The 20,953-nt window shown below is 38.1% G+C and overlaps 1 protein-coding gene across 1 annotated transcript; it reads right to left on the reverse strand.

Moving 5' to 3' along the window:
* Positions 1–643: 643 nt before the first annotated feature.
* c1qtnf4 (C1q and TNF related 4) lies at positions 644–19,701 on the reverse strand. The gene is made up of 3 exons (XM_026946675.3): positions 19,559–19,701; positions 16,971–17,122; positions 644–3,911 (listed from the first exon to the last, which is right to left on the reverse strand). Exon 3 carries the CDS (start codon positions 3,904–3,906, stop codon positions 2,791–2,793), a length of 1,116 nt encoding a protein of 371 aa, XP_026802476.1. The 5' UTR covers positions 3,907–3,911; positions 16,971–17,122; positions 19,559–19,701; the 3' UTR covers positions 644–2,790.
* Positions 19,702–20,953: the final 1,252 nt, after the last annotated feature.

Below are 20,953 nucleotides of genomic sequence, written 5' to 3' on the forward strand. Positions count from 1 at the left end.
CATGAGCATCAGGCTTATTGAATGTGTGCTTTGGACCATAATTTCCAGCCTTATTTCATAATGTCTAACAGATCTAAAAGCAGGTGTAATATTAATCACTGTTCCTATTGAAGCACTGCTAGCTGAGCAGTCTTTGTGCCCTAATAATGATCCCTCTTTCAAAGTCTGCTCAGCATTTTTCTACACTTAAGAGACTATGGTAAGATGTTAACTGCTTAATTGTTTCATGCACTACAGCAGTCTGGAAGCATCCACACACTCTAGACATGTAGTATGTGTCCACTAATAAAGAAAATATGTTTTTCTTTTGATAGTTTTTTTTTCCACACAGAAATAAAAGTCCATAAAAGTCCTACAATGACAGAATGAGGATACCCTGTTTTGGCGTTAAATAAGAAATTTGCAGATAATGTTTATTTATGTTTTAGACAGATTTTCTTTACCTTAACTAATTTAGCAATAGCAGTTAGTTGTGTATGTGATAATTTTGCCATTTGTTTTACTTAACCCTTTGTACGTTGTTCTTGATAGCTAATATGTTCTTAAGGCTCTATAATGCATAAAGTACACATGGTGATCTATTAGATTAACATCTTTAGTACCAAATAACATACTGCTAATGTATAGGACCTCAAACATGAAATTGTTTACAGCCAGTTTTTATTCACTTTGGTGTCAGTCACAAAAACATCCACAGATCACAGAAAAAGAGATACAATCTCACGGAGCCTGAACTCAGACCACACAAACAGAAACTGCTAGTGAAAGACTGTAGAGTTAGGGTAAATCCCAGGATAGTCACAACATTTCCTTTTATGATCGCATATTACATTGTGAATCACTATGACATTACAGAATAAAAATGTGAACATTCACAAGAATATAAATGGATAGAAATCAAACAAATTAAGTATATCCCAGTGTGGAATTGTGCACATGTGGCATGTGTGCTTTTTTAATTTTATATTAACAAGTTCTCAATAGTAGCATGCACTAGTAAGTCAAGCAAAACTTGTGAAATATGGTTTTAAAATAACTGCTCATTTTTAATAGTGATAAGGAATGTATTCTTGGGCAGATTATTACTGTGGTCACACTAGCAAAACGTCTACAATGTTCACAGCGAGTTGGTGATCTCAGCAATAACACCTATAACTGTCACTTTTTAAGTTGCCCAAAAATGTGTACACACTATGTGCAAGGGAAATACCAGCAAGACTCCAAACAACTGTGTCGTAGAAGTCAACAATATGCCACATGCAAAACAAGGACTGTGAACAATATTTTCTCATGAGTGAACTAAAGTTGCATGCAATTTTCCCACTTTTCTCATACTTTTGCATTGTTGATGGATATTTCCATGGAAAACCTTAATTGGATAAGGGGCTGTATTCACAAAAATGATCTTATCTAAAGATTTTTTCTTGAAAACTATTTATTAACTCTGAGGTGAACATTTACTATGGAATCAAACTGTAAGAGTGGGACTGAGCTTGTTACTATAGAAGATCGTATGTGATGGCAATGATTGTCTGATATAGCAGAGGGCTGCATGGAGAACTGAGAAATGAAATACAATTCAAATTGCACATCACCTCAACAATAAACAAACAAACAAACAAAAGCATGATGGTGCAGCAGGTAGCAGTGTAGCATCACATCTCCAGTGTTCCTGGTTCAATCCTGATTTTGGATTATGAGTTTGGATTCGAGGTAAAGATTCTGCGCTACCTGTGTGAGTTTCTTCTGGGTTCTCTGGTTTCCTACCACCATCCAAACAGATGCCATTATGTGGATTGGCTATGCTAAATTGCCCTTAGGCATGAATGAGTGTGTGAATGTGTGTGCATGGTGCCGGTGGACTGGTGTAACATGCAGGGTGTATTCCTCCCTCATGCATAGTGTTTCTGGGATAGGCTAAGGATTCACAGGGACCAGGATTAAACAGGTACTGAAGATGAATGAATGAATGAATGAATGAATGAATGAATGCACAGCTTCAACTAAATGGAATGGAAAGTAATTTTGGAACATTAAGGAAGGGAAGAGGGGAGTAAAGTGAAAATCAGTAAAGAAACAAAGAAGTGGGACTTCACAGTTAACTAGAGAGAAGGAGATAGAGCTTCAGGCATAGTCTTTTGCCCAGACTTCAGTTATTTCATAACTTATTGAGACTTTAGACAATACTTTTAGACTATAATAGAGGTTTTAAAAGTAGGATCAAAGCCATCCATTAAAAAAAATTCTTAAATTGTTCACTTTTAGCCTGCTTTACACCTGTTGTGAACTCCTTTTAGCTTATTGTGAACACAGCCCCAGGGCTCTACACTTTTGTCATTTGTTATTAGTTTTGATATTGTGCTATTAGCTATGAACACTGAATGAAGTGTCACTAGTTTTAAAATTTTTGCTTATGAACCTATAGCGGACAATACTGAAAAATCAAGGCATTTTCAGTGCATAGATCTCATTGAGGATCGGTGACACTACATGTAACAACTTTTTGCCCACAATATCTGTAATGATGTTTTGTAATATTTTTAATTAAGCTTTTGTGCTTATTACATTGTTTCTCCACAAAAATGATAAAGCAGGAGAAACTGCAAACATTCAGAGTCCAAACAGAACAGAACAGGCCCAAAAGATCACAACTTCAGGTTTCCCTGCATGAGTTCACAAGAGCCTACAGAGTGAAAGAATTTATTTGGATGCAGTCCACATGCAGACAAACCTGTTGTCTTTCTGACCTCTGATCACAGACAGAGACAGAGAACTGTGCCTTGGTTCCTCTTAAACCCCCCTGCCCTGCTTTCGCTGCTGGAGGTGGCTGCGGGGGAGTTCTGGGTACACCAGAAATCCAGTGAAGGTGATGTACTTCGCATGATTACTGTATGCACCAAATCCTTCCCTTTGGTGACTGTAGAGCCACACTGTATCTCCTTTTTGCAGTTGCAGCATCAGGCTTTGACTCTGCAAGGCCTTCTCAGTGTCGCTGTCATCATATATCATTGCCTGGACCTCCAAGTGATTCTTCATCAGCTTCACAGAGAGGGTCTTGTGTGGCAGCTTGCCAGCATTGAATGAAAAGTAGTAGGCCCCGGGCACGCGACATATGAATACACCTGAACTCACGTTAAAGTCATTGCCAATGTTGACAAATTCAGTGTCGAAAGTTATTGGCTTGTGCTCAGGATAGCCTTTGTCTATGCCCAGAATGCTCTGGGTGCGACCAACTGAGAAAGCAGACCTCTGGTCCTCCTCCTCCTCAACATCCCTCCTCTCTTGGTTCATCTCTTCCTCTTTCTTTTCTTCAGTTACAGTCTCCTCTATGTCCACTTGCTGTGGTGTATGGTGGGTGAGTATAGTTGCTTGGTCATCCCTGATCTGTTCTTTGTGTTCTTGGAATGTATATATATCTGGGTAAATCAGGTATCCACTGAACGTAGTATAGTGCCCTGTGTTGCTATAGATTGCATAACGTGGGTCACCATGGAGACGTAGCCAGACAGTGTCCCCGAAGTCAAGCTGCAGCATGGCGCTCTGACTCTGGACCTTGCGTTCCTCACCGCCATTGTCATCATAGATGATTGCCTGTACCTCATTCCGATTCTTCATCAGCATCACTGACAGGTCCCGGTGTGGGAACTTCCCCACAGTGAAGGAGAAGTAGTACGCTCCAGGGATCCGGCAGCGAAATAAGCCTGTTTTTGGTTCAAAATCACCGCCGATATTCACATAGACCTTGTCAAAGGTGATGACCATCTTGGGCCCACCCTCCATACTAGTAGTACGAGCAACGGAAAATGCAGAACGCAACTCCACCGCATCGGGCATGCGTGCAAAAGCCCACACGGCCACCCCATGGCACAAAACACACAACAGCAATGACCTGGCACCTGGCAGCATCACTCCTGTTGGGAAAGAAGAGAAACATATCAGAGTCAGAAACAGGATTTTTAAACACATATATGATATGCAATGAATGCTTTAATTACAAGTAATTATGTTTGTATTTGTTTTATTGGAATATCACCCTGAGTCACAAATTTAAACCATAAATTTGACTTCAATGGAGCAAGGACAATGCACAATTTTCTTGCAGAATATCAGTAACAAACTCCTGGTATGAATTTTAATGTGGTATACAGGAGATTATTGATGAACTTAATGATGATTCATTTATTCATTCATCCTCAGTAACCACTTTATCCTGACCAGGTTTGTAGTAGATCCATAGATTACCCAGGAACACTGTTCTCAATGCAGATGTACACACCAGACCATCTGCCTTTTATTTATCTGCCTTGATCCTTTTGAAGACCAAGTCTTTATGACTCAATACCTTAAAACTGTCAGACTCGAGATGGTCATTACTCTAGACTGCAAAGGATGAGACACTTAAGAAGTGACCATACGAAAAGGAACAATCAAACATTATAAACCTTTTTCTGTTATTAATGCATGAAAAATAATCACAAAACTACAGTATTATCAAGAAAGATTTTTTTAAAAAATAAGTTCCAGCATTACAGAATGGGCAAACAGTTTAATCTGCTTTTAATTGGGATTTGATTATTGATACATCCTTATGTAGACTAAACTGAATTTCCTCTAAACATACAAATGAACCAAAAGACTTTATGTTATACACCAAGGATTTGCAGCTAGACTGTGTGTTTGTATCCCAATAATAACAGCTATTATAGAAGCAAGTGCCGGCAGGGGGTAAGATCAAAACACAATATATTACTGCCTTTGGTGACTGTTGTACTACCAGAACACTAATAGCAGGCTCAGCCTCCTTCTCTCGCCTGCAGAAAGGAGTTTAATGAGATACATGCTGGATCAGAGTAATAAAGGGTAGCAGAAGCTGACTCAACACCATTGCATAATGTGTGTTATCTCAGCTGTGTAATCATTTTAAAGAGAACAGAATTTTAAAATGATTTTTCTTCCATCAGAGGTGTCAAGACATCACAGAAGTCTAACCATCAGAGAAATCAGGGTCATTTCTAAACTATTATAAAGGCAGTTATGTAGATTGAAGTTATTGCCACTTCAATGTGTGCATAAGCTTCACCTGAGTCTCTGTTCTAATCAGATAAACATTTAGAATTGCCACAGCTTCAGTCAGCCATGAGACAACACCAAGAATTGCTTCCCGTAAGCACAGAGGCTGAAAGCATGCACAAAAAATTATGAATAATAATGGAGATCAGGTTCTCATAATGAGCTCTCCTGAGATTCCAGGAAAGTAAGGGGGAGTTGGAGCATGTCACAATAATAATGTGGTTACTGTGTTTTATTTAATTGAGGTTTTGTCTAAATTAACAAAATACCTAACTGACATGTTAAATGTATGTGCAAATCTGAATCCATTCTGAATGTATACTATATGGCCAAAAATATATAGACATATGACCATCACACCTATATGTAGGTCTTCCCCAAACAGTTGCCACAAAGATGGAAGCAATTGTATATGATGTCTTTGTATGCTGTAGCATTACAATTTCCCTTCACTGGAACTAAGGGGCCCAAGCCTGTTCCAGCATGACAATGCCCCTGTGCATAAAGCGAGCTCCATGAAGACCTGGTTTGCTGAGGTTGGGGAGGTAGAACTCAAGTGTCCTGCACAGAGCCCTGACCTCAACCCCACTGAACACCTTTGGGATGAATTAGAACACTGACTGCGCTCCAGGCCTCATCGCCCAACATCAGTACCTGACCTCACTAATGCTCTTGTGGGTGAATGAGGAAATCCTCATAGTGTTCTGAAATCTAGTGGAAAACCTTCCCAGAAGAGTGGAGGGATGTTCAACAAGCACATATGGGTGTGATGGTCAGGTGTCAACATACTTTTAGCCATATAGTGTATACCTCTTTCTACCATAAGATTTTTTAGTTTTACTGGTCAGAGCTGTCTGGATTTATGTGCATGTTGAAGTCAAGGTCAGCTACGGAATCATTCAGTGTGTGGCCTGTAGTAATGGGAATTCAGCTCTTTTTAGTGAGTCAGATCATTTGCCTCAGCTCAACATAAGAGCTGACTCTTTCAACTCTCAAGGCTAGCTACCAGTTTTTTTTTCTTTTTCTTTTTTTTTTTTTAAACTGGACAAGTTTTGCAATATTTTGACCAGTGATTACTCTACTGATCTACAGCAGAGATTGTTCAATGAAATCTACAGCTTCTACTAAACAAAATAACATTACATTGCATTGCATTCTAAAAATTATCAAAATTATTTAAATTATTTGATTGTAAAATCAGCAACGCACTACAACTGTGCATTGACAGATACAGTAAGCATCCCTGCATTCATGTTATTGTGCCTGCACTGTCTGTGCTTTAAAAAAAAAGAAGCACTTCCATTCATCCTGATAACTGATATTTAGACTTGACTACATACAATACATCAACAAGCAACAGTGCACTTGTCCATCCCAGACAATCTGTCTCATACGCACAGCTGATAGTCAAACAAATGAATCACCATTCAAGCTACAAACAGCTCAGATGTTGAAAGAGGTTTCCATAGAAACATTATTACACTGTTCGACTAACAGTATTGCTTACATTTACAAAAAAAATACATCTCGGCTCTCAGTGTTCACAATGACACTTGTGGACTGCTGAAAACTTTGGGCTGTGAGCTGCTCTGTCTGATGTATACAAAACGTCCCCCTTTTTAGGTAACATGGATTTATTTTTCAAAATGTGAATTCAGTGTATGTCCAAGCTCTACTGAAACGCAAAGTAGTCAATTAAATGAGATAATGGAGAGAACATACAGTATAGGCAGTGAAACAGTGGCAGAGGAAAAAAGAGAAATATTTCCACCCAGGCTGAGTTTTGATGAGAAAAAAATCAATTGAGGCTGAAATAGCTCAGTACCTGGCAAAAAACAGTTATTTCAAAGTAATTTAAAGTGTGTCTGTGGGTTCAGGCAATTGAGCATTACAGGTAGAGTTAATACAGTGTTGCACTGATGGCTTGCTTTGTGCATATCAATTATGTCAAGAGTATGATTATTGATAAAACAATAGCTATTGATATAACTATGTCTAAACACCTGCAGTAATTTAATAATGGCCTTCCTACAGAAAATATTGTGTATGTGTGTGTGTGTGTGTGTGTGTATGTGTGTGTGTGTGTGTATGTGTATGTGTGTGTGTCTGTGTATGTCTGTGTCTTTGGGCTTGTGGGGGATGGAGGTTTACAAAAGGTCTCTGTACTGAGAACACTGCACCATAGTCTAGGGCCTCTACAGTATTTCTCTCTTTCTTTCTCTGTCACACACATACAATTGACTATTTATCACATGCATGTCCTTATGAGGACCTTCTATTGACATAATTATTAATGCAGCTAATAAATACTAGGCTTACACCTAAACCATAGAAAATATTAATTTAAATAAAATAAAAGCTTCAGTTTAAAAAAGAGACAAGCCAAATAGTGTGTTATAGTGTCAAATAGTTAATAGTGTCTTAATCCTTGTGGGGACATTTGCCCCACCCACCCATTTTCACTTTCTTTTTTCTATCTCTTTTTCTCTTCTTTCCTCTAACTTTTTTTTTTTTTTATCTCCCTCTTTCTATGATTCTATCAACTCTTTCTGCCATAGAGCTTCTCAGTAGTGTGTTTTCTTTCACTGAGTCTAACAGGCTGAGTTTATAGCCCTACCTCTGTGTTGTAAAATGCATTCCTGTGTCTTGGTTGTGTTTTGAGTTAAGTCACCTCACTACTTGCCTGTGTGATTATTTGAATACAATTGAATCATGCATCCAATTTTACCAATACTAAACCAGGTTTTTTTTTCTCTTTGAAGAATTCAAACTTGTCCCCTTTACACAAATTGTGTGGCACGTCTCATGATCCCGCACTAATAATGTGCTCATAAAAACTGGGTAATTCTTTGTACTGACTGCAAACCAGCATTATGGTGATGCAGTGCTTTAATGTAATGTCAGCATTTCGTGTCAGCATGGGCACAAAATGCATGCTCACATATAACAATATTTTGTTTAACGTTATGTTAATTAGATAGCTAACGTGTTTGGGTAGCTACCATGAACATTAGGTGAACATTTTTTTTTTTTTTAGTGAAAATAAGGTATGCATGTCAGAGACAGTATCCAGTAGACACATTCACAGGGACTGGAAGAGAAGGATATAGGAGGGAAAGGCATGTAAGATTTTTACATGTTACTACCAAAATTTTGCTCCTGACTTGCTGCTGAAAAACATTTGCAAGGCTTTTCAAGGTACATGAACAAACACACAGGTTAACAAGACTAATGCTGAGACAAAGATGAAAGACTTGAGTTACCATGACAACAGATCACTACTTAAGTGTCAGGGACTTTGTGGTGATAAGACATATGCCACTAGGATAGATGAAATATCTTAGTCCAGGGAATACCACAAGTTCTATCACAACCAAAGACATAAGTGCAAGTCTACGAACATGAAAGAGCATACAGATACATTGAGACAGAGACAAATAGGACAGAGGAAGACAGATACACAGAGCTGTACATACAGATGGGTGACAAATTAAAGTAAAAAACCAACATAAAGTGTCTTAGTAAAGTGTTGGGTCATCACAAGCCACCAAAAGGTGCATTTGGCAGAGATTCTACAAGTGTCTGGAGCTGTACTGGAGTGATGAACACCATTCTTCCAAATATATTCCTGCGATTGGTGTTTTGATTATGGAGGTGGAGACTGCTGTCTAACACATTGCTCCAAATTCTCCAACAAAAAAGTTTCTTCACAGGATAAAGGTGATCAGTCAGAATAACTCGATTGATTCCTCCCTTTAACTGTCCAAGTGGACCCAAACCATGCCAGCAAAATGCCTCAGACAGTATAACAGAGCCACTGAACCCCCCTCACTATAGCGGTTAAGCATTCTGACTGTTCTACTGCCACACAAACACTCTCTCTCTGTCCAAGAATATGGTGGAGGACAAATCTGACCGCATAATTTTTTCATATCTCTGTAGCCCAATGGTTTTGCACCACTGAACTGAACTAATGAGGTGTTTACGCACTGCAACACTACTATTACATCCCTCTGTATGGAGTGTTACGTCCCAGGGCATAATTCCTTTATTTGTTTATTATACTTCTGCAGTAATGGACTGAATAATGATTGTATTTATGTGATGGGTATTGTGGCAGTGTTTTGGTGTTGTTTTGCTGTTTGACTCTCTCTCTCTCTCTCTCTCTCTCTCTCTCTCCAACGTGAAGCTTAATGGACACCAACTGACTCTAGTTACCGTCAACTGCTGGCCTGCTCTGATTGGCTGCTGGAGGTAGAGCCTGTGGAAAAATCTGGAGAGGAAACTCAGTTTGGAGAGGCCTTTTGTCTCCAGGCTGCTGAGATGTTTTTTTTCCTGTCCCAGATTTTAGCAAGTGTGCTGTTGGTGCCCTTTGTGGTTATGTTCTTTCTGTTGCCTCTGCTAGTGTACTAAAGTAGATTAAGTATGACTGTTTCTTTTCCCTGTTTTACTTGCTAGATGTGTATTGCTCCTTCTAGGTGAGAGGTTTAAGTTATGATTGTTTTTGGAAGATGTAGGGAGGTGGATGCCAATTTTGTTCATGCTTTCTCCTGTTTTTGGTTAGAAAGGGAGTGAGGTAAGAGGTTTGTTTATTTGAATTTTATTTTTGATAGAAGTACTCCTAAAAGTCAGAACTTTATTTTGGCTGATCCCCTCCTGAAGCCCCTTTGAAAGCTTCCCTTTTGTGTGTTGAACTTGCAAATAAATCTTACTTCTGTATTTCTAGAAAAATGAGTTTGTTGAGTGTTGGGACAGGAGAGAGAAGTCTATATTTGGGTTGCAGCCATATTCCGAAAATTATGTTTATATGCATACAGGCACTGGAGTATTCCTGTGTACATGGTTGTTGTAAGTATGCCTGAATTGCCATTCCTAAATACCTAGCCTACTGCTAAGCGTCTGTTAGCACCCACAATTCCTTGGGGACTGAGCATATGCATATATCTCCTTTCAGTAGATTTTCTGAATAAGGTGTCTACATTTCTGATTAAGACAAGCATAATCCTGGTGTGGGAACTGGAATTTGGGGATTCAGAATACTGTCTTAATCACACAGATTGTGGTGTTTATATGAATCAATACTAATTGGAATATAGCCAAATTGTGGTTAATAATGGAATACTGATGTGCATGTAAACATAGCCATTATTCCAACTGAAACACAGTCAGCTGAACAGTGACTGAAGTGCCTGCTCCAACACATGCCCCAATAATTAACCCTCTTTCACAGTCACTTGGATAGTTTCCTCCTGCCATCTTGTTCCAAAATCAAGGTCAACTGGGCCTTCTCAGCATTTTCATACATGCCACAGAGTGTGGATATTAACTGTTTAATTGTATAATGCAGTACAAATGAATAAAGGATTTGCACTTATGTTTCTCCACTCATTTATTTAGGATTTTCCTTTAATTTGTTAGATGTCAGCAAGTAGAATGAAACAGGAACTGGATCTCGGTCTAAGGCAGGGATAGAATCTGGGTCTTAAATAAAGACTAGACATGAGGCAAGAGGAAAGAGGCTGGGACCAGTAGGGGTGGTTCTGCTATTTATTACTGTAGGGTAAAGGCATGCACAGGGTAGCCCAGCTGAGGATATTTCACGAACAAGCGACCACATAGATAAACACAACCGTTGCTTCAGACTGCAAGATCAAGTTAAATAAAGTCAGTAAGATCTAGGACAACCCAGGATTCTGGAGGAGCTATATGCTGTAGGATATTTGCCTGCCAATTCTGTTTTTAAGCAAATACTTATACATTAAATCAGATGGCATACTTTTAAATAGAATTACTAAAGTATATTATTATTACACACATAACAGCATTATTTGAGGTACAAAAGCAATATCATATCTGTTTAAAATGTATTGATTTGTAATGTATTTTAAAGGATTTTTGACAGCTAATTAGATTTTGAATTTGTTTACTCCTTGTTCTCTGCTAATGCTGTTATCTGAGCCTTCTGCAGATTTGCTCATGAAACGCATAACAGACTGTACCATTCATCAAAAATTTCATCATTAGCACAAAGGGCCAAGGGCTCTATCCTTCTGACTCATTCTAATAGTTTATTGTTACTCTTTCCCACAGAAGTTATGCTATTAATTCCTGATGTGGTTTCACTGTGCTGTTTTAACCAGCAACAGCTTGTGATCAGAGATTTTGGTGGGGCAGAACAATGTTAGTAATGACATAGTCTCTAACAGAATTAAGTCAAGAGGCGCTTGAATTTTTAGAGTAACCCCATAATAAGCATTTAATAGTCGATAACTTCCAGCCTGTTTGTAGCATTTTAGACATAACTTTTTCAAGTGTGTTCAATATAGCATTTGTGTGTTACCAGTGTGCAAGGTGCACACAATAGAGCTAATATTATCCAGTGTTTCCAGGTTTCGACAAAATTTCCAGCCCAACTACATCTCAAAAACCACACCCGAAACCAGCCCCAAAAATTTCAAACAAATTTTTCTTCTTTTACTCAACCTATTGAGCAAATAATTAGTATTTCAGTGGAATTTAAAAGTTATGGAGCTGTGAATGATGATTTTATAAAGATTAACGTTTGCTGAACATCTGTTATAGCACGTAGTGAGGCTCTGCGCCACAGGACGAGCTGCCACTGGATTTAAATTTTTGGATTGTGCACCTTGCCAGAAGAGCTCAGCAATATGAGATTAACTATGAAGTTTTTCAGATCACATTTTACTGAGAAACCACTCAGTCCCCAGCTCTTTCAGTTGCTTCAAGGGGAAATCCTTGATCAAAGGGCATTAAGCATCTTTTCCTGTAATTTATTGACTCCTGATTGTGAGCCTCCTGAAGTTACATTACCAATTGAGTTCTATTTTCATATTTTTGAATGAAATTTTTCATGTTTTAAAACATCATACCATAATGTAACTGCTGGCTGGAGTTCTCTAGACAGTTCTGCCTACTTAGTGTATTTAACATATTCAAATGTGGGCTATATTTTGCCACATTACAGATTTGCTGAGATATATTATGCAAACACTGTGAAAGAAGCACACACACACACACACACAGTAAAAAAAAAAGTTCCTTAATGAACTTTGGATGGTCCTAACTTTCTAAAAAGGCTCTAGTTGGAACTGTTTCTGAAGGGAAACTCTTTGATTTTACAGAAAATTATTAATATGCATGAACAGCTCATGGTATGAGAGAGAGAACTGTGCTACCAATTACTTGAACCCTGGCAAGCTGGCCCTCCACATGAAGGCAGCCCTTTTGTTTATTACTTCCTGATAATTGGAAGGGAAATAAATCTGCAGATGATGTAAGGTGATATATCTGCTAACACGGTTTGATTTATCTGCTGATGGATGCCTAATGGTTTCAAATCAGCACTGCTGTGCTGTCGCATCTTCCCTGTTGCCAAGAAACACAACAACTTTTGGAGTCCTTCATGAGGAACAAATATACTCTTTCTATCTACACAGTGCCACTTGAAGAGCCTGTTATCATTGAATCTGTCCAAAGATTCTCTGTTTCTGAGTCTCTGTTCAGTATCTGACTTTGAGCACTCATTAGGACCCTTGATAACTTCCTTTTACTCTGTAAGAGTAGGACTTATCTGCTCTGAAAGGCTAAATAAATATAGACTCAGGATTGATGATGGACCTTAGGGAAGTATCATGGGCTGATACTGAGACAGGGGAAGGATGAGTGACTGATTCTGGCCCTGAAGAGGGAACAGGACACTGGGCAGGAAATCGGTCCTGTGACTGACACTGGGAGAGTTGCAAAGGATGGTTTTCTCTTTGTCAGAACAATCGGAAAATCTGGAACAGTTGTACATTCTTAGCTGTTAAGGAGAAAGGGGTATTGTTTGGACAGTGGCTCAACTCTGCTGGATCCATTGTATTTGACATTTTTTTTTTTGTTGTTGCAGAAAACCTCCAGTGAGCAGCAATTCTGCAGACGTAAACATCTTGGTGATGAAAGAGGCCAAAGGAAAATGGTCAGACTGGTTTGAGCTGACAGGAAGTCTACTGTAACTCAAATAAGCACTCTTTACACCCATAGTGAAAAGAAAAGCCGCTCAGCTTGAACCTTGAGGCAGCAGATAACATCAAATACACTGCCATCAGGCAAGAACAGGAATCTGAGGCTACAGGACGCGTAGGCTCACCAAAACTGGACAACTGAATATTGGAAAATCATTGGCTTTTTTTTTTCAATATTCAACTGTCTAATTCATCCCAAAGGTGTTCAGAGGGGTTGAGGTCAGGGCTCTGTGCAGGTCACTACAGTTCTTCCACTCCAATCTTGGCAAACCAGTACTTAACGACACTCGCTTTGTGCACAAGGACATTGTCATACTGGAACAGGTTTAGGCGTCTTACTTCCAATGCAGGGAAATTGTAATGCTACAGCATACGAAAACATTCTCTACAATTGCATTCTTCCAGCTTTGTGGCAACAGTTTGGGGAAGACCCACAGACGGGTGTGATTGTCAAGTGTCCACAAACCTTTGGACATATAGTGTAGCAAGGCACCATCCACACACGCTTTCACTCACTCATTGACACCTAGGGGCAATTTAGTGTTGCCAATTCAGCTACCGACATGTTTTTGAGAGGTGGGAGGAAACCAGAGAACCCAGAGGAAACCCACACAGACACAGGGAGAACATGCATAAAAATGTTGAGCAGTGACAGCAGTTCTACACACTTTTAAAAATTGCATTTTTTGTGTTGATTGTGCATTATAAATAAAAAAAAAAAAAATCACTAATTCCACAGTAGAATTATGATGATATTCCTTTGTAAAAAAAAAAAAAAAAAAAAAAAAAAAGTGACTGTACTACATAGTCTGTTTACCTTAGGGTTGTCATAGTAACCTGTTTCTCATTCATTGTGCTGGAGTTCTATTTTTATCTATTTTTTATCCCACTCTAATCCTCGTCCCCCCAAACATTTCAAAGCTGCTCAGAGTATAAAACGCTATTAATAAGCTTCTAAACGTGGCTTAAACAAAAATCAGAAAATGTTCATGGTGAAAATACCCAGCCTGAACAGAGAGCAGAACAGAAGAAGGAAGATGTGCAAGTACACGCCTGAATTATTTTTGTTTTGGCATATTTTCATTATCAACCAGTTGAAATTACTGCTTTAGTTTTATAGCCTACATCTTGACTTTTTAATCATATGGAATCACTGTATACATATATATCAATATATACACTCAAATCCAATCCAAAGAATAGTCAAGAGCTAGGCAAGGGTCAAAACATGACAAAGAACATGACAAGAAATGGCTCAGAACTTATACAATAAGGAGATATAAATAATGGGAATGAATAGTCTCTGACAGATGTGACAAATGAATGTAATTTTGGAAGCCATGCAGATGAAGTGGTTGTGTTCATTCTGAAATTGGCTGTGCTTCTGTTGGTTTTACAAGCTGCTCTAGTGGTAGATTCAGGCTATCTGTCATTCAGGGAAGATGTCACGGTATCTGTCATCTGTGACAGCTTTAATGACCCGTTGACACAACTGCTGCTACTACACTGCTGCTACACCATTATGGTGGTCATGTTGCAAATATAACTCTAAAGATAAGCTTTCTGAAGTCTCATTGTGCAGCTGAGTGTTGACTTCCTATTTGTTTTCATTCATTCATTCATTCATTCACACAATCACACAACCTGGATGCGATGCCAGTCCTTGTTTACAGCAGACGTATTTTGCTGCATTGCTTAACATGTAACTTGAACAGATTCGTATGTAAGATCTTAAAGGTGTAGCTATAAAGAAACCATCAGTAATTCTCAAAAAGCATAACACTGTAACCCACTGTTTCATCAAAATTATTACATGATCCAATATACACTCACATTTGACCTTATGCAATTGACTATACTCTCATTAGGAGAGAAAGACAGCACGGCTTGGCTCTCACCAGCCACTATGCAGCTAAGCAGTCAGATATCTAGTTTCTCTATTTAGTGTCTTCATCCAAAACTGATATTGCTTTGGTATGACAAATAATAGAATCAATGGGGCAAACTAATTAAAGTGCATTGTGGTGTAAAACAACATCTTCCCAGCCTGCATCTTTGTATAACAGCTACAGCCATGCATTTCCAGAGGGATTTTTTTTTAGGGAGGATGAACTGCTCAGGTTCACAAAGATAACCAGTGGTGCATCCACTTCCTTGGATGCACCATTGGTTGTATAAACAGTCAATCAAATGACAAACAATAAAGCCCACCTCACCACTTTTTTTTTTTTTTAGAATGACTAGTTAAATAAAATTTACTTCATGCATCTCACCATAAATGAATACAGCTCTAATCCCAGTACCATTGAGAACCATTCATGAATAATAAATGTATATACATACAATACAGTCTATATTTTTTTTTGTAGAAAACCAGAATATAATTATAATTCTATATAAATCAGCAAGCTGGTCATTGTATAAACCTCTAAAGCAGACCATTCAATAAACTATAAATCCAGTCAAATCCCAAACTATTATTAAAAAGTATATATATATATTTTGATATGGTCAATTTTGGTAACTGCAGTGGATGTGCCCTTATTTAAAGAAAAAAAAAAGGCAGTGCTAACATGATCAAGCAACAAGTGCATCCTCTGAGAGTTTGAGCTAGACAAATGGAGTCATTAAAGTCATTCACACACAGTCACTTAGCGACCCACCCAACCACACATTTTCAATTCAGCTATTAATTTTCCAGAGCAGTATGCTTTCTAATGGTCTAATTTGTGATAATAAATATGCTTCACTAATTTTATTATTCACAGTTGTATTATTTGTATTATTTGTATCAAATTGTATTATTTTTTCCTCTCATGGTTAACCCCTTCCTAGGGGAAAATTAAGGATAGTCTCATATTTATTAGGCATAGAACTATTTTGTTCTTGTTTTGAATGACCCAAATATTGGGAAGTAATACGTAACAACTGCTCCTCATCTTTAGTGCACAATGCAGTTAATACCTCATTGGACTGTATATTAACGGTACAGAGGGTTGGATCATAGAACAAGAAAACGAAAAGCAGAGTAGAGTAGAAACAAGGAATGAGACATAGATCACATACAGTTATCCTTTTCTGCCTCCCGCTCCACTTCCTCATTTAGATCAATATATACTAAGCACATGTGTAATGTGATTATTAACCAAAGCCACAATTTCTCTGAAAAAGATGCAACACAATATCTGCTGTTTAAAAATAGCATCAGTCCTTTGAGAGCTGGCAGTCTCACACTGTCTCATCTTTCGTGCGCACACGCACACACACACACACACACACACACACACACACACACACACACCTGTGAGCTAAGCAGGCTTCTTTGTGGTGTTTAGGTCAATTTTATTGTCTTGCCTGAGGGATAGAAGAGATGAGAGTGTATCACATTTGTTAATATCACCCCTATACATGTCGTGTATATGTTCAAATCCCTTTCATTACAAAGCCCAGGTTCACCTTGTGCTTCAACCTGGTTTCTAATATAGTACTTAATATGGGCAACTAAGTACTACACATGAGAGATACTGTGAGAAAGGAAGAAAAGAAGATGTTGAGATAAAGAAGCAGTGGAGATCACATAGCATGCAGAGACATAAACAGGTCTACAGATAACCTGTCATCGTATGGCTGTTTGAGATTCTAATCAGCTTCACAGTTCGAATTAAATGTGCTAAAAAGAATACATGACCAGGTAATTGCTTTGATTGTATGTTTATGCAGACCATCCAAAAATGCACACAATGCTGTGATCCACATCGCATCAGATCTGAGAAACACATAGAGTCAGATACATAGATTCACAAATACATGAAAAGATGGATTCATAGATTCACAGATACACAGATAGAGAGATTATATTCTTTGTTTTTTGCTTACCACTGACTTGTAGTTAGAAGGAGGTTTGCATAAAGTTCTGTTAGTCGTATTGTGTGTTGTCCTTCTCTTTCTCTCCTTCTCTCTCTTCTCTTCTCTGCGTGTTTGTTCTCAACCTGCTGCTGATGTCTGGCAAACTGCAGGCATAGCACACACTCACACACACACACACACGCACATAAGCACCGAGAGTCATACATTCATTGGAGGATCTAAGAGAAATCGGGGGCTACGAGCTGATCGGGGGACTCTGGAGAGGACGAACAAAAGAAATGGCCATCTGGGGTGACATCAGGGGGAGAATGTGTATGTGTACAGAGTCACATATTAAGATTAAATTCATCTTTTCTTAAGCAGATGAGTATAATGCAGATGAGAATGTACAGATTAAAATGAACAGGAATGAGCATTAAAAAATTTACAGTTTGAAAGTGGATATTCAGCATTAGCAAAAAATACAATACTGACATTGTGTGTATTGTTACCAAGATACACATATGTACCAAACAGTACTTTATATTTAAACTGATTCATTTGGTTTACACTAATGGCATTTTGCAAGCAAACTACAGATAACTAATTGACATCATTTGCATTTGTTCTAGGAATAGAGGAAACTGTAACCTCATTCACACCTGGCTATATCATGCATCTTGCACATACATTTACGCACATAGCCAAATGGATCTCCAGTTGGCCAGACTGAAATCTGATAGATGTATTCCTATTAATATGCAAATCAGCTCATTACATTCAAACACCATCTTCCAGTGGTGTTCCTTTATTTGTACCTACTTCATGAAAAAGATGGTTGCTGCGTCAAACATAATGATTTTGTGTACTGTTTGTAATCTTGGTAACATTTTTAAAAGCACTGACATCAGCATTCACAGAGGAAGTGTGTCATCTATTAGTATGGGTTTTGCTTGTCAGATGCATTCACAACTGTATAATGTGACTAAAACGCATCTCAGACCAGCTCCTGAAGTGGATTGGACTGTCTGTTTCAAACACACATTTACTCTTTCATTTTTATGCTTATAATCTTCATCTGGATATAATACTGAAACATGAAATGATCAAAAGTAAACAGTATCTTTCAGGCACAATTGTTTTTTTTTTTTTATCACAAGGAATATGACAGCATTACACCTCTTCACACTATCCAGTCATTACCAACCCCTGAGGTGAAAGATGTTAAAGAGGCAAGCTGGATAAGTGCACTTCAATTCACAGTTCCAGCTGTCTAACAGTATACTAACATCCATCACTTCCTGTATGATATCAATGTATCTTTCACTCTCTCATTTAAATCTCTGTCCTTCTCTTTCTCATGTGGTCAACTGTCTTCACCTATTGCATTTTGGAAAATGATGCTGAAATCAATGGCTCAGCAGCCTGTCTTGCAGACCATTAATGTGCTGTTCTGACATCCTGTGAGAGAATTGCTGTTGAATTAATCAAGACTTAAATGACCTTCATCAACAAATCTCATGGTGAAAGCTCTTGCTCTGCTTGCATCTCATTGTTTCTCAGTCTCCAATATGGGAAAACACAGGCATGTTCTGTGTGAAACGTAATCCGTTGAATCCTCCTCACACTGAATGTCCCCAGCCACAGTCTGAGATTCAGTGACAGAGTGAAATGAGATGCTATTCCAATAAATCTCTGTGCTTAGGAATTTAGAAGGTTTTTTTTTTTTTTTATTGTGCTGCTTTAATCGTAATGTCCCTCAAGGGTAAGGTATTATTCTTGGACAGGTGTCTCAACGGTGATACTGCAACTGTTGACAGAGCTCATCAATTTAACAGATTTTTTTTTCCAGTTCAGTTTGCAAATCTTTCATTTGAGCTGTTTATGTAAATATATTCAGCTCTAAGACATAAATAATCTCATTTGACTATACTGAGAACATTTTGTGCATCCAGATTGAAATGACTGTGTGCTGAAGAACTATGTATCAAAATCGTGACTACTAATAAATAATTAGATTTTGCTTCCCAGATTATTCTCATCTCAAATTGAATATAATTAATTTGGCAAGAAACAACAGATCCTAGATTCCATTATTGCTTTGTGCTGTGCCTGCATTGTGCTGTGCTATGCCTCAGCAAATATTATAATTGAAGTATAGATTTTTTTTTAATGGGGAAAGAGACGTAGGATGATAATACAATGATGTGCACTAGCAAAACATTTTGTATATTTAAAGGATAATATAGAAGCACGGCCATAATGTTCAGACGCCTTTCATGATGTATTTTATTTGTTGCGTTGTGTTTGTGTGTGCGGCAGTGGGTAGGCATAATTGTGGCTATTTTTAGATCAGTTGTTTGCCTGTTCATATACACACACACACACACAAGCACACACAAACACGAAACACACAGCCTTACATTCAAAACCACATCCACCCACCCCTAATGAGGTTATATAAGCCACCTAATTCAATACGTCCAGTTCTACCTAATTCGTCCATCCCTTAAATCCACCTAAACAGTCATTGGTATGTTTAAATCGTAACAAAAATCGTACAACAAGAATAAAAAGAAAAGCACAGCATATAGAAAGAGTAAAACATCAAAATATACCTGTTATAAGTAATCATCTGCCACAGGGTAAAGAATGCTCTTTTTATAATTTTTGTTTTTATAAATCCTCAGAAAGCAAAGGCAAATTTCTTGGATTGTGGCGAGGAGCGAAACTGTTGCTGGTTAGCTGTTGGCGTGGAATTAAAGCAGAGTTTAGCTCCTTAGTAATGACAGCGTAACTGTGACATGTGTCTGGCAGCCTAGCCAGAAGCTAACTGAAGCACATGAAATCAAGAATGCATGCAATTTCATGCTCAGCTCCTGACAAGCTGCTGTGGGACACTATGTGACAAACTTGCAACCTTGAGACATCTGTGACAAATTGACAAATTTTGTGTGTGTGTGTGTTTGTGTGTGTGTGTGTGTGTGTGGGTGTGTGTATATCATTGCATACCTGTATGTTGCAGTAATAAGAGCAGAATATACAGTAGTAAGAATGAATAGATTTAGGAGGAGGAGAAGCAGACATAAACCCCCCATACCCCTTCCCTCCAAGATCATTTTTATCTCTGTACTGCAGTGATGTAGCCAGGAATTTTAGTATAAGCTAAATAACACTGTGTGAGCTGTAGTAGATAGTAGTAGAAGCAGTAAAATGTGGTTAAACACACTAAGGAGTGCAAGCACTTGATGTTCGTAGTTAAAAATGGAACTGTAATGATGACTTCTTTGATCTGTTTTGAACAACATTATACCACAATTCCTGCACAAAACATATTATTTGACATGTATGTATTCATGTGCACTATGTGAATAAACATTTAGTATAATATAATGTATAATATAATAAGTATAATATAATAATTAAAATCAGGGGGGATTCAAACCTGGAAATTTTCAAGTTTATTGTGATTTGATACTAAGAGTCATTGGTCACTTTTAACATGAGATACATTTTTTTAGTGTCATAATATAGAGAACAACTCCATTCCAATTCTATTAGATGTAATTACTTAACTGAATGAATATGTTTGCACACAGTTACAGAAGAGCATATATTTTAAGCCAAATAAAACTGTAATATTTGAAATCTGAGGGAACTCTAAAAGGCCAACTGACATACTCTCAGATTCTGACATATTCTCTGATTCTATTACAAAATAACTGATTCTAGCTACAAGCTTTGACAATGTTTCTCCTAAAAGACAAGGGAATGACCTTAAAACCAATGATAGTTTCAGGCTCAGTGTAGCAAAACAGAGTTCGAAGGCCTGAAAGTGAATGGACATTTGTTTGAGTCCTGCTCTGATACTCTTTCTGATAAACTGCCATCTGGCACAGAGAAAGCGATGGAGAGGGAGAGAGAGAGAAAGAGCAAAAGAGCAAGCATGAGAGAAGGAGGGTGTGGTGCCAAGCCCGAGGGAGATCTCAAATCCATTCTCACCTCCCGATGAG

This window comes from Pangasianodon hypophthalmus, chromosome 25, assembly GCF_027358585.1.
Source record: "Pangasianodon hypophthalmus isolate fPanHyp1 chromosome 25, fPanHyp1.pri, whole genome shotgun sequence".
Taxonomy (NCBI): Eukaryota; Metazoa; Chordata; class Actinopteri; order Siluriformes; family Pangasiidae; genus Pangasianodon; species Pangasianodon hypophthalmus.

Bases quoted from the DNA above. Each gene is read 5' to 3' on its own strand.
- c1qtnf4 (XM_026946675.3), bottom strand. From the start codon at position 3,906: ATGCTGCCAGGTGCCAGGTCATTGCTGTTGTGTGTTTTGTGCCATGGG.